General features: G+C 46.2%; 1 protein-coding gene across 4 annotated transcripts in view; it reads left to right on the forward strand.

Moving 5' to 3' along the window:
* Window positions 1-13,363, forward strand: part of apc (APC regulator of WNT signaling pathway) — a 42,719-nt gene that overhangs the window by 23,057 nt on the left and 6,299 nt on the right. For 2 of the 4 annotated variants that reach the window (XM_033646728.2, XM_033646727.2), the window contains exons 7-16: window positions 2,366-2,428; window positions 2,814-2,864; window positions 3,118-3,204; window positions 3,326-3,503; window positions 3,577-3,777; window positions 6,223-6,318; window positions 6,401-6,540; window positions 6,626-6,703; window positions 7,332-7,448; window positions 9,001-9,215. In XM_033646728.2, coding sequence (XP_033502619.2) covers window positions 2,366-2,428; window positions 2,814-2,864; window positions 3,118-3,204; window positions 3,326-3,503; window positions 3,577-3,777; window positions 6,223-6,318; window positions 6,401-6,540; window positions 6,626-6,703; window positions 7,332-7,448; window positions 9,001-9,215 — 1,226 coding nt within the window. The remainder of the gene's footprint in view (window positions 1-2,365; window positions 2,429-2,813; window positions 2,865-3,117; window positions 3,205-3,325; window positions 3,504-3,576; window positions 3,778-6,222; window positions 6,319-6,400; window positions 6,541-6,625; window positions 6,704-7,331; window positions 7,449-9,000; window positions 9,216-13,363) is intronic. The other 2 variants (XM_078161930.1, XM_033646730.2) reach the window with 1 other exon arrangement.

The following is a 13,363-nucleotide window of genomic DNA, read 5'->3' on the forward strand; positions in this document are numbered from 1 at the left end:
AATTTTTAACATTTGTATTTATCTATTTGTATTTATTTTGTTTAATATACACTGTCGCTTTTCACAGACAAAGTTCCTAATGGAAAAATAAAGTTCATTGAATTGAATTGTAGGACTGTCTCTGAAGGACTGTGTCTGTAGGGCTGTCTCTGTAGGACTGTCTCTGTAGGACTGTCTCTGAAGGACTGTGTCTGTAGGACTGTGTCTGTAGGGCTGTCTCTGTAGCACTGTCTCTATAGGGCTGTGTCTGAAGGACTGTCTTTATAGGGCTGTGTCTGTAGGGCTGTCTCTATAGGGCTGTCTCTGTAGGGCTGTCTCTGTAGGACTGTCTGTAGGGCTGTCTCTGTAGGACTGTCTCTGTAGGGCTGTCTCTATAGAACTGTCTCTGTAGGGCTGTCTCTGTAGAACTGTCTCTGTAGGGCTGTCTCTGTAGGGCTGTCTCTATAGAACTGTCTCTGTAGGACTGTCTGTAGGGCTGTCTCTGTAGGGCTGTCTCTGTAGGACTGTCTCTGTAGGGCTGTCTCTATAGAACTGTCTCTGTAGGGCTGTCTCTGTAGAACTGTCTCTGTAGGGCTGTCTCTGTAGGGCTGTCTCTGTAGAACTGTCTCTGTAGGGCTGTCTCTGTAGGACTGTCTCTGTAGGGCTGTCTCTATAGAACTGTCTCTGTAGGGCTGTCTCTGTAGGACTGTCTCTGTAGGGCTGTCTCTGTAGAACTGTCTCTGTAGGACTGTCTCTGTAGGGCTGTCTCTGTAGAACTGTCTCTATAGAGCTGTGTCTGAAGGACTGTATCTGTAGGACTGTCTCTATAGGGCTGTCTCTGTAGGACTGTCTCTGAAGGACTGTGTCTGTAGGACTGTGTCTGTAGGGCTGTCTCTGTAGCACTGTCTCTATAGGGCTGTGTCTGAAGGACTGTTTCTGAAGGACTGTGTCTGTAGGGTTGTCTCTATAGGGCTGTGTCTGTAGGGTTGTCTCTATAGGACTGTCTCTATAGGGCTGTCTCTGTAGCACTGTCTCTATAGGGCTGTGTCTGAAGGACTGTCTCTGAAGGACTGTGTCTGTAGGACTGTCTCTATAGGGCTGTGTCTGAAGGACTGTCTCTGTAACACTGTCTCTATAGGGCTGTGTCTGAAGGACTGTCTCTGAAGGACTGTGTCTGTAGGACTGTCTCTATAGGACTGTGTCTGTAGGACTGTCTCTGAAAGACTGTGTCTGTAGGACTGTCTCTATAGGGCTGTGTCTGAAGGACTGTCTCTGAAGGACTGTGTCTGTAGGACTGTCTCTATAGGGCTGTGTCTGAAGGACTGTCTTTATAGGGCTGTGTCTGTAGGGCTGTCTCTATAGGGCTGTCTCTGTAGGGCTGTCTCTGTAGGACTGTCTCTGTAGGGCTGTCTCTGTAGGACTGTCTCTGAAGGACTGTCTGTAGGACTGTCTCTGTAGGACTGTGTTTGTAGGGCTGTCTCTGTAGGATTGTCTCTGTAGGGCTGTCTCTGTAGGGCTGTCTCTGTAGGACTGTGTCTGTAGGGTTGTCTCTGTAGGACTGTCTCTGTAGGACTGTCTCTGTAGGACTGACTCGACTGCCCCTGTAGGACTGTCTCTAGGACTGTCTCTGTAGGACTGTCTGTAGGTCTGTCTCTGTAGGACTGTCTCTGTAGGGCTGCCTCTGTAGGACTGTCTCTATAGGGCTCTCTCTGTAGGGTTGTCTCTGTAGGGCTGTCTCTGTAGGACTGTGTCTGTAGGGCTGTCTCTGTAGGACTGTCTCTGTAGGACTGTCTCTGTAGGACTGACTCGACTGCCCCTGTAGGACTGTCTCTAGGACTGTCTCTAGGACTGTCTGTAGGTCTGTCTCTGTAGGACTGTCTCTGTAGGGCTGCCTCTGTAGGACTGTCTCTATAGGGCTCTCTCTGTAGGGTTGTCTCTGTAGGGCTGTCTCTGTAGGACTGTGTCTGTAGGGCTGTCTCTGTAGGGCTGTCTTTGTAGGGCTGTCTTTGTAGGGCTGTCTCTGTAGGGCTGTCTCTGTAGGACTGCCTCTGTAGGACTGTGTCTGTAGGGCTCTCTCTGTACGGCTGTCTCTGTAGGGTTGTCTCTGTAGCACTGTATCTGTAGGGCTGTCTCTGTAGGACTGCCTCTGTAGAGCTGACTGTAAGGCTGTCTCTGTAGGGCTGTCTCTGTGGGACTGACTGTAGGGCTGTCTCTGTAGGACTGATCAATCCTACGCTCTGATTGGCCTGATGAGAATGTGTCATCAGTCACATGTCAACTGTGGTTGGATGATCTGAGCTGGTTCGTACGTTAGCCGGACTGTTCCCTAAATGCACCACAGCGCACAGCTGATGGTGTGTAAACTGTTGTTTGATTGTGTCTTCAGGCTCGAGTGTCTCGTATTCAGCAGATAGAGAAAGACATCCTGAGACTGGGAACACGCCTGGAGGTAGCCTCACTTGTCCATCTGTTTAACCTGTCCATCTTTCCACCTGTTCACCTATTCACTTGTCCACCTGCTCATCTGCTCACCTGTTCAGCTGTCTACCTGTCCATCTGTTCACCTGTCTACCTGTCCAACTGCTCACCTGTCCATCTGCTCACCTGTCTACCTGTCCATCTGTTCACCTGCTCACCTGTCCACCTGCTCACCTGTCTACCTGTCCACCAGCTCACCTGTCCATCTGCTCACCTGTCCATTTGCTCACCTGCCTACCTGTCCATCTTTACACCTGTTTATCTGTCCACCTGTCCAACTGTTCACCAGTTGAACTGTTCACCAGTTGAACTTTGTTGTTGTTTACATTTTGATGCTCTGTTCTCTTTCTCTCCAGGTGGAGGAAGCTCAGGGGGCGAGCGACAGCAGCGGATTGGCCGGAGCTCAGGTGGGCATGTCTCGTTGTTTGTTTTGTTTCTTTACGTCGCGTCTATTTTCTTTGTAACGTCTCCATAGAGCGTTGGCTGTGGTCAGAGGCTCAGTGTTTTCAGGTCGTTCGTCCTGTCATCCTGAATGTCTCAGAGCAAGCCGCTGGGACGCTCCTCAGATCTGACACACAGAGGCCAAAGGTCAAAGGTCACTGTGACCTCACAAAAGATGTGTTTAGTCACAATTCAGAATCTTTTTTTTTCTCTCCTCAGAGCTCCAGCAGTCGTTTGGACCACGAGCCAGCTAACGAGGCGAGCTACTCTGTGCCTCGACGAATCACCAGCCACCTCGGAACCAAGGTCAGTAACTCTGCCCAGTAACACCTTAACAACCAGTCAGCACCTAGAGTGCTGTAACATGACATCCCCCCCCCCCGGTAGAGATGGTGTACACTGTAAAAAGTTATCTGCGCCCCCACAGGTGGAGATGGTGTACAGTCTTCTGTCGATGTTGGGGACTCATGATAAAGACGACATGTCGCGGACGCTGCTCGCCATGTCGAGCTCACAGGACTCGTGCATTGCCATGCGTCAGTCTGGCTGTCTGCCACTTCTCATCCAGCTGCTGCACGGCAATGACAAGGATTCCCTGTTGCTAGGTAAGTGTTACTTCCTGTAGAAGTAAGATGGTGGGAGGTGTTTCTGTCATCTCACCTGTCACCTGTTGCCTAGGTAACTCCCGGGGCAGTAAAGAGGCTCGTGCGCGAGCTTCAGCAGCGCTGCATAACATCGTCCATAGTCAGCCCGACGATAAGAGAGGCCGCCGTGAGATCAGAGTTCTCCACCTGTTGGAACAGGTGCGTCATTACTGTGAGGCGTGTTGGAGCTGGCAGGAGAACCACGAGAGGGGTGTCGACCAGGAGGACAACCCCAGTGAGTGATGTCTCACACACACACACACACACACACACACACACACACACACACTTGCTTCCTTGGTGGGAAGGATCCTTCCAGGTCAGGTCCTACAGAGACCAGAACAGACTCCTTCCTCCGCCTTCAATTCTGGAAAATCTTGTTGAAAGCATTGTGGGAACTTCACACCCGCTGAGGATACACACACGTGTGTCCTTGAAAATTCTCTGGAAAGACCAATACCTAATCTTCCCTTTATGTCAAAGATCCTTGAGAAAGTAGTCGCAGACCAGCTGTGTGATTTTCTCCATGATAATTTATTTGAGGAATTTCAGTCAGGATTTAGAGTGCATCATAGCACTGAGACAGCACTAGTTAAAATTACAAATGATCTTCTGATTGCTTCAGACAAAGGACTCGTCTCTGTACTTGTTTTATTAGATCTTAGTGCGGCGTTTGACACAATTGACCATCAAATTCTACTGCAGAGACTGGAACACTTAATTGACCTAAAAGGTTCTGCGCTAAGCTGGTTTAAATCTTATTTATCTGATCGTTTTCAGTTTGTTGACGTTCATAATGAATCATCCTTACGTACCAAAGTTTGTTTTGGAGTTCCGCAAGGTTCTGTGCTCGGACCAATCCTATTTACACTATATATGCTTCCTTTAGGTAACATCATTAGAAATCATTTTATAAATTTCCATTGTTATGCGGATGATACACAGTTGTATTTATCGATGAAGCCAGAAGAAAGTAATCAATTAACTAAACTCCATAACTGCCTTAAAGACATAAAAACTTGGATGAGCACCAATTTCCTGATGTTAAATTCAGACAAAACTGAAGTTATTGTTCTTGGCCCCAAACAACTCAGAGACTCTTTATCTGATGACATAGTTTCTCTAGATGACATTGCTCTGGCCTCTAACACTACCGTAAGAAATCTCGGAGTAATATTTGATCAAGATTTGTCTTTTAATTCTCATTTAATACAAACCTCACGGACTGCATTTTTCATCTGCGTAATATTGCGAAAATTAGGCCTATCCTGACCCGAAAAGATGCAGAAAAACTGGTCCACGCTTTTGTTACCTCAAGGCTGGATTACTGTAACTCTCTATTATCAGGTAGCTCTAGTAAGTCCTTAAAAACTCTCCAGTTAATTCAGAATGCAGCAGCACGTGTACTAACAGGAACTAAGAAACGAGATCATATTTCTCCTGTTTTAGCTTCTCTGCACTGGCTCCCTGTAAAATACAGAATCGAATTTAAAATCCTACTGTTAACTTATAAAGCTCTAAATGGTCAAGCTCCATCATATCTTAGAGAGCTCATAGTGCCATATTATCCCACCAGAACACTGCGCTCTGAGAACGCAGGGTTACTCGTGGTCCCTAAAGTCTCCAAAAGTAGATCAGGAGCCAGAGCCTTCAGCTATCAGGCTCCTCTCCTGTGGAATCATCTTCCTGTTACGGTCCGGGAGGCAGACACCGTCTCCACATTTAAGACTAGACTTAAGACTTTCCTCTTTGATAAAGCTTATAGTTAGGGCTGGCTCAGGCTTGCCCTGTACCAGCCCCTAGTTAGGCTGACTTAGGCCTAGTCCGCCGGGGGACCTCCTATAATACACCGGGCACCTTCTCTCCTTCTCTCTCTCTCTCATGTCCTGTTACTGCATGTCACTAACTCGGCCGTACTGCATATCACTAACTCGGCTTCTTCTCCGGAGCCTTTGTGCTCCACTGTCTCTCAGATTAACTCGTATTGCAGTGGTGCCTGGATAGTATGACATGTGTGGCTGTGCTGCTGCCGTGGTCCTGCCAGATGATGATAAAAAAGATTTTATTGATGTAAAATAATATGCTGATGTGACATTTTCCACCTGTCCGCTGCACACTGAGTCTGGTGGTCAGCCCTACTACTGTCATTATCGTCTGTCCTGCATCTCTCTCCGTCTCTGTCTCTGTCTCTCTCTCTCTCTCTCTGTCTCTCTCTCTGTCTCATTGTGTCATACAGATTACTGTTAATTTATCATGTTGATCTGTTCTGTACGACATCTATTGCACGTCTGTCCGTCCTGGAAGAGGGATCCCTCCTCATTAAAGGGTTTTTTGGGGAGTTTTTCCTGATCAGCTGTGAGGGTCCTAAGGACAGAGGGATGTCGTATGCTGTAAAGCCCTGTGAGGCAAATTGTGATTTGTGATATTGGGCTTTATAAATAAAATTGATTGACTGATGATTGGAAGGAAGGTCTCTGTAGATCTGGAAGGATCCTCGACTGAAGCTCCAGCTGACCAATCAGCACGACATCTCAGGGTCATGTGGACACGCCAGTACTGCATAGTGTGCCGGAGTCATGGTTGACCATGTAACTCTGCCAGAGAGAGGCGGAGTCATGGTTAACCATGTGACTCAGTAGCGGAGTTAATAACCTGTTGTTTATATAATCTGTGTTCTCAGTGCCGTCTCCGGTGGAGCATCAGATCTGTCCCGCCGTCTGCGTCCTCATGAAACTGTCCTTCGATGAAGAACATCGTCACGCCATGAATGAACTTGGTGAGTCTTTGTTTATCTGCAGTTTGAATGTTCTTCTTCGTTAGTGTTTCCTGACTGGTTCGTGGGTTATTTGACCCTGCAGGTGGTCTTCAGGCGGTGGCGGAGCTGCTACAGGTGGACTGCGAGATGTTCGGTCTGAGTAGCGACCATTACAGCGTCACGCTGCGGCGATACGCCGGCATGGCGCTCACCAACCTCACCTTTGGAGACGTAGCCAATAAGGTTGGAGGAGAACACAGGCATCATGTCTCTGGCATGTCTCAGTAACCAATCAGATTACATCTGCATGTTGTTGTTTTTCCATCAGGCCACGCTGTGCTCCATGAAGGGCTGCATGAGGGCGATGGTCGCTCAGCTCAAATCTGACAGTGAAGACCTGCAGCAGGTAAACTCTTCTTCTCTGGTTTATTTGTCTGTTGCTGTCAGGTGACTCTGATCTGTTTGGTCGGATCGGTGTGGGGGAGGCGTCCATAGGTGTCATTTAGATATGGCGAGGTATGGCAGCTGCCATACCTTGAATTCGGGAGGAAAAAAAAGAGAGAGGTTCTGTAGTCTTACTTGTGAGTGTCCTTCATATTTGTTGCAAGTGATCAGATGTGATATGTCAGATTGTCCGAGGCGCACTGGCTGGTTGTTTTCATTGTATTGCACTTAAATATGTCAATAATATGCTCATCAGTGAATACAAGTGTTACTGAATCAAATTGTTCGTCACTTCGCTCCTCTGCGAATTATGAGTTATGTGAGTTATCTGTGTGTTGTAAAAGCATTTTGCTCTGCTGCTGTAGACAGCCTGTCTAAATGATGTCTTGAAGCCTGTCTGATTGTATGGGGGTTTTTTTTCTTCACGTCGGCATGTTGAGCTTGTATTTTCGGTCTCTGGAGACACTCCAATAAATTCGCCTATATAGTATTGTACCAAATTAGCCTTTGTTTTACTGTGTTTCATACACTAGACCCCTTGGTTGTTAGTTGCTGTTGTTTATGTGTGTGTCATGTCTTGTTTCCTCTAGGTGATAGCGAGCGTGTTGAGGAACTTGTCGTGGCGTGCTGATGTCAACAGTAAGAAGACACTGCGTGAGGTGGGCAGCGTGCGAGCGCTGACGGGCTGCGCTCTCGAGGTCCAGAAGGTAAAACATCAACATGTTTTCTAAACGTACTCACTGAGGTTATCATGTCAGAGGCGTCACGATAAAAGGACCTGTGTCAGTGATGTCGACGTGTGACAGCGTCACCTTCAGGCTGCGGACGAACAGGAAGCTGTTAAATATCGACCTTTTCTCTGAATGTAGCTGATGTTTGGGACTAACTGTAACATTTAAACTGATGGAACATTTAAAGCCCATCAGTCATGTAGTCGTGTGTGTGTGTGTGTGTGTGTGTGTGTGTGTGTTTGTGTGTGTGTGTGAGAGAGAGCATGGCGACTACTAGGGCTGGGCGATATGACCAATGATAACGGCATAAATGTGCCTCTGTGTGTGCTTTTACGTAGCATGCAGGTGTTCCGGATTCAGAGGTGTGACGGAGATCAGACTGATCAGAGCTTTAAACTCTGCCATGAGGGAGTACAAAAACATTACTAGGACAAGGAGAAGACATTTCTCCTCGTTTGATAATATTACGAGGAGCTAGGCAACCGACTCACTTTAAAGAAGACGAGAGAAAAAGAGAGAGAGCGCGAGCAGCTGTGGTCGAGCAAGCTAGAGAGTGATATAAACGATAGAGCAAAATATTAAACGATAGACATTTTTCTCTCGTCACACGATATATATCGTAATATTGCACAGCCCTAGCGGCTGCTGTTCTGATGAGGTCATCAGCATGTTCACAGGAAGTTATCTATACCTTTTAAATACTGAGAGACGCTGCGTCAGATAACTGTTGTTCAACAGTCTTTGTTTACTGCATTCACTGAGCCCTGTTTGGCACAAACGTCCACCTCGACTGTTCACCATTTGGTGGTCAAAGGTCATCATCATCATGTGTTAAAGTCATATCAGGAACAGAAGGGAAGACATTTGGTCAGATGGGTCAGATCTTCTGTGTGTGAGGCGTCCATGTTTTCAGTGGTGGGTGGAGTCTGTCATACAGTCTCAGGGCAGGCTGGTGGGTGGGGTCGTACAGTCTCAGGGCAGGCAGGTGGGCGGGGTCGAAACAGTCTCAGGGCAGGCTGGTGGGCGGGGTCGTACAGTCGCTGGGCGGGCGGAGTCATACAGTCTCAGAGCAGGCTGGTGGGCAGAGTCATACAGTCTCAGGGCAGGCTGGTGGGCAGAGTCATACAGTCTCAGGGCAGGCTGGTGGACGGGGTCATACAGTCTCAGGGCAGGCTGGTGGGCAGAGTCATACAGTCTCAGGGCAGGCTGGTGGGTGAGGTCATACAGTCTCAGGGCAGGCTGGTGGGCAGAGTCATACAGTCTCAGAGCAGGCTGGTGGGCAGAGTCATACAGTCTCAGGGCAGGCTGGTGGGTGAGGTCATACAGTCTCAGGGCAGGCTGGTGGGTGAGGTCATACAGTCTCAGGGCAGGCTGGTGGGCAGAGTCATACAGTCTCAGGGCAGGCTGGTGGGCAGAGTCATACAGTCTCAGGGCAGGCTGGTGGATGGGGTCATACAGTGTCAGGGCAGGCTGGTGGGCGGGGTCATACAGTTGCAGGGTGGTGACTCTAGTTTTTCTTCTTCTGCAGGAGTCGACCCTGAAGTCCGTACTGAGCGCGCTCTGGAACTTGTCGGCTCACTGTACGGAGAACAAGGCAGATATCTGTGCCGTGGATGGCGCCCTGGCTTTTCTGGTGGGAACGTTGACGCACCGCAGCCACACCAACACACTCGCCATCATTGAGAGCGGCGGTGGCATCCTGCGCAACGTCTCCAGCCTCATCGCCACCAATGAGGCACACAGGTACACAACTGTAAACAAGTAAACAAAACGATTGAATATGAAAATATTTGAATGTCATCACGAATGTTAATGACTGTATGAACGTATGATTGTTCCGTGGTCGTGGTCATGGTCATGTATCGTCATGATCTCCACGCCGACGTGTGAGGGGGCTCCAGACTGTCTGTAGGTTATGACACCATGATATCATCGAACTGCAGCTCCTCGCTCCTCATTTAGCGGCCAATCAGACCGAACCATCAGTCAAACAAAGGCAAAGGAGAAAATCTTTGTTCAGCTGTTGTTTCGTTTGGATCCTGCCGACGACATGAAATCAATGTGGAGAAAAACTTCAGTCTTCTACACTGTGTGCCAAATTATTATGCAAGTTGGTGATAAGAACATGTAACTTATGAAAAATAAAAACTAGGTACCTTTTTAAATGTTTTATTGATTGAAAAGAATATTTTCTACAACTGTATTCAAACTTCAATAAAAACAACAGATTTCTTTCCAACTTTATAGAAAATACATTTTTGAAACATTTCAAATCTAGTGTTTTTCTAACAGAGTAACCTAAAGTAACCTATCAGCATTACAAAGTAACGCGTTAGAGTACTTTGATTACTTTTTGCAGTAATAAGTAACCAAACACGTTTGCTGTTTTAGTAATCAAATACTTAAGTACATTTTCAAACAAGCCATTAGTTAATTCTGTTACTTTTAGAACGCTGGTCCTTCAGCTCCGAAACAGCAACGGCTGTCTTTTGGTTCTAATAATGGAGATAATGTTAAACCTATCAGTCTGAAAGAAGCCACGGAGCTTGTGGCTCGCTAACGTTACGTGGTAGAAAAAATGCTGCCGTTGTCTACGGTGGAGTCTAAAAAAGGTGGAGGGTACTCGATGACAGACAGGTCAAACTCAGGACTTGCATTATGCCTGGTACACACTACACGACTTTTCTGCCCATTCTGAAAGTCACTATGTCACATTACACAATTGTGGAGTCATAAAATCGTGCCGTGACTTGGCCGACAGACATGACACACTACACAATGGTACTCACCAATTATCCCCGGTCGTCTTTCACGATGTGTGTGATGTCATTGGGTTATTCTTGTCCTATTTTTATTACTTTCACTATTATTTGAGTCACTGTGTCTGTTCATGTGCCAGCTGAAATGTTGTTGTAGTCACCTAAAAGCGTCAGCAGTAGGGCCGTAACAGTACGTGTATTTGTGTCGAACCATTCGGTACGCGACTTTCGGTTCGGCACGACCCTGTACCGAATTACTGGGCGCAGGATATTATTTTATTTTATTTTGTTCTATTAATTCCGTTTTTGCGAGCCGAACCATTTAAAATATCTAGTTTCCCGACAGACATAATTGAGTGATGGGCTGAGTCCGACCGTAAATCTCCGCCTTCACTTTGTGCAGCGCATTCTCGCATTATGACAACATGGCAAGTGAGCCTGACGAACCTGAGGACCCACCCGCAAACCTTGAGTCCTCCGTTTGGGAACACTTTGGTTTCAGGGTAAAATACGAAGATGGAAATAAACAAGTGGACAAGACAAAAGCAGTGTGCCAACACTGTAGAACAGCGGTTGGGTATGTACTTAGAAACACATCTAACATGCTAATGCATCTAAAGCGACACCACCCGAGTTTGAACGTTAACCGGCACAACTAGAAAAAGCAATCTGGTGCAAACTGCGATATTGTCGTTGTTTAAAAAGAAAGAGCGTTTCCCTGACCATCGCGCTAAAGAAATAACCAACACCACTGGAGTTGAGTAAAATTGTTTAAGCTGCACTTTAGATATAAGCATGTTTTGTTTACTGCATCCTACACAACCAAGTTCCTACAAATGTTTCACAATAAAAGCCTATTTAGAAAATGGAGGGATTCTCACAGCTGTGGTTATAAAGGGCTTTTAATCTGAAAGAAATTCAGGAAGTGTTGAGTTTGAAATGACGGTGCGATATGTTAACTTTATAAAGACAACGGAGCGGATAAAAAGTAAATATATAAACACACAGAGGGATTAATAAATAACGAACCGTCTATAATGTAGTTTGTTTCAAATGAAGCTGGGAGCCTCTGCAGTTGTGGTGAGTAAAAGCCCTGCCGCTATTTGTTAATGTTATTACTTTATGTCCGACCGTGAGGATGTACCATTGTTTGCTATCTTGATGCTAATGACAGTAACGTTAACTCAGCGGGTTGACAAAGTGCCTCTGCTGTTTCACACCATCATTTCCCCCTTTTACTCTGTGGTAACATCCCTAGAGGAAATATTAAAAACACTGGGGTGTTGTTGTCATACAGTTGTCTACGGCAGCAGATCGTTCTGTGTTTCTACTGGTCAAAGTGACGGCTGTGATGGGAGAACTGGATCTCAGTGAAGGGCAAGTGGTCCATAACTTTAATTTTGGAGACAAAAAAATGTAGGCTTAGCGCCCTGTGGTCCATTGGCCAGTAGGAAATGTAGAATAGTCAAAAGTACTTAAAAAGTACTTGAGTTACTTTTCTCAGGGAGTAATGTTGGAAGTACTTCAAAAGTACTTGAGTTACTTTACTCAGGGAGTAATGCAGTAAAGTAACTGGTTACTTTAAAAAAAAAGTAACGCAGTAAAGTACTTTGATTACTTTTAAAGTAACCCTTACCCAACACTGTTCTCTAATGTCCAATATAACCTCCTTTCCTTTCAGTGAGGGTCAGAGGTTTCTTGTGACTTCTCTGCTGACACTGTGTGCTGCACCTTGGATGGCTCTCCAAGCTGGTCTTTTGAGCTGTTTGCCATCACTGTAAATCATCTTCTTTATTATTGACAACAAGTGCCCAATCGGGTTGAGATCGGGTGAGCAGGCAGGCCAGTTCATGAGGGGATTGTCTCCGAAGCCCTGAGATGCCAACCAGTCTTGGGAATAATGTGATGCATGTGACGGTGCATTGTCGTGCAAGTACACTTGAGTCTTCTTCACTTTAGCTTGTCTTTTCCACCATGGAAGGAAATTTGTCTTGAGGAAAGTAGTAGCTGTAGCCCCAAGAATTCACTTTTACACCATCCTGAACCCGGAGAGGACCAACAAGTTCATCATCAACAATGGCAGCCCTGAACATAACACCACCATGTCGAGGTGGAGCGGCATGGCCTCTTGAAATCCAACCAGATGCCCATTTGGTCCATCTAGGGTTGCCCGGCGCTCATGGGTGAATAAAACTTTGGAGAAGTCGGCTGTTGTGTATTGTTTGGCCCATTCCGTTTTTCCCGATGTATTTTCTTCAGTGTCTTTTGGACCTTTCAGGGTTCCTATGCAAGTATGGAAAGTATGGAAAAGTATAGAAATAAATTTGATCAATTTCCAGGTATTAAAAAGTATGTAAAATGAAAAATAAAGTATGGAAAATTATTTATGTTTCCAGACTATGAGCACTGTTCTAAAATACTGTTTTCTAAAATAGAAAATTAGGTCATTCCAAAAATAGTTTAATCAATCGGGATCATGTTTTATGCTGGGCCAAGCACAGTTTGTGTGAGAGCAAAGTCTCAGAAAACATACCACCCCTTTTACCTGATTGACAAGTGGTATGTCCAGTCCGCTGCCCCATGACCCTCCTCCAGCCCCCCAGGTATCAAGTTTCAAGGCTTGACAGTACTGTATATAAATACTGGTTGGCCAAGGATTCCCAATTCCCAATTCAGTTCTACATACTTTTTCTACTCTGGGTTTTCTCCCATCCTGACTATTTTGGATGAATCTTTTTATGGTTTGGTGCTCACGCTGCAATTTCTTGGCCATATCATTTGTAGATTTCCCCTTACTCAGACTCTTATCCTCTTTAGTCAGGTCATGTTTCTTGCCCATGGACAAAGTTGAGTAGGACTTGCATAATAATGTGTCACACTTACACGTGCACAGCTTCCAGATCACTTGCACAATAATTTGGCACGCAATTTATGAAACATGTTTAACACAGATCTGCTCAGAGGAGTGGCGTGTTCGCCTGCCATGGTCACATCGTCATACAGAACATCTGTTCAGAGTGTTTCTCACACATCACACAGACATGTTGGACGTTTGAGTCTCAACGTCTACAAAATGATGATGTCACAGCGTTGTAACCCTCAGACAACGTGGAGCCTCCTCACACTCTGACA

Source organism: Epinephelus lanceolatus, chromosome 19, assembly GCF_041903045.1.
Source record: "Epinephelus lanceolatus isolate andai-2023 chromosome 19, ASM4190304v1, whole genome shotgun sequence".
In the NCBI taxonomy this organism is placed as follows: domain Eukaryota; kingdom Metazoa; phylum Chordata; class Actinopteri; order Perciformes; family Serranidae; genus Epinephelus; species Epinephelus lanceolatus.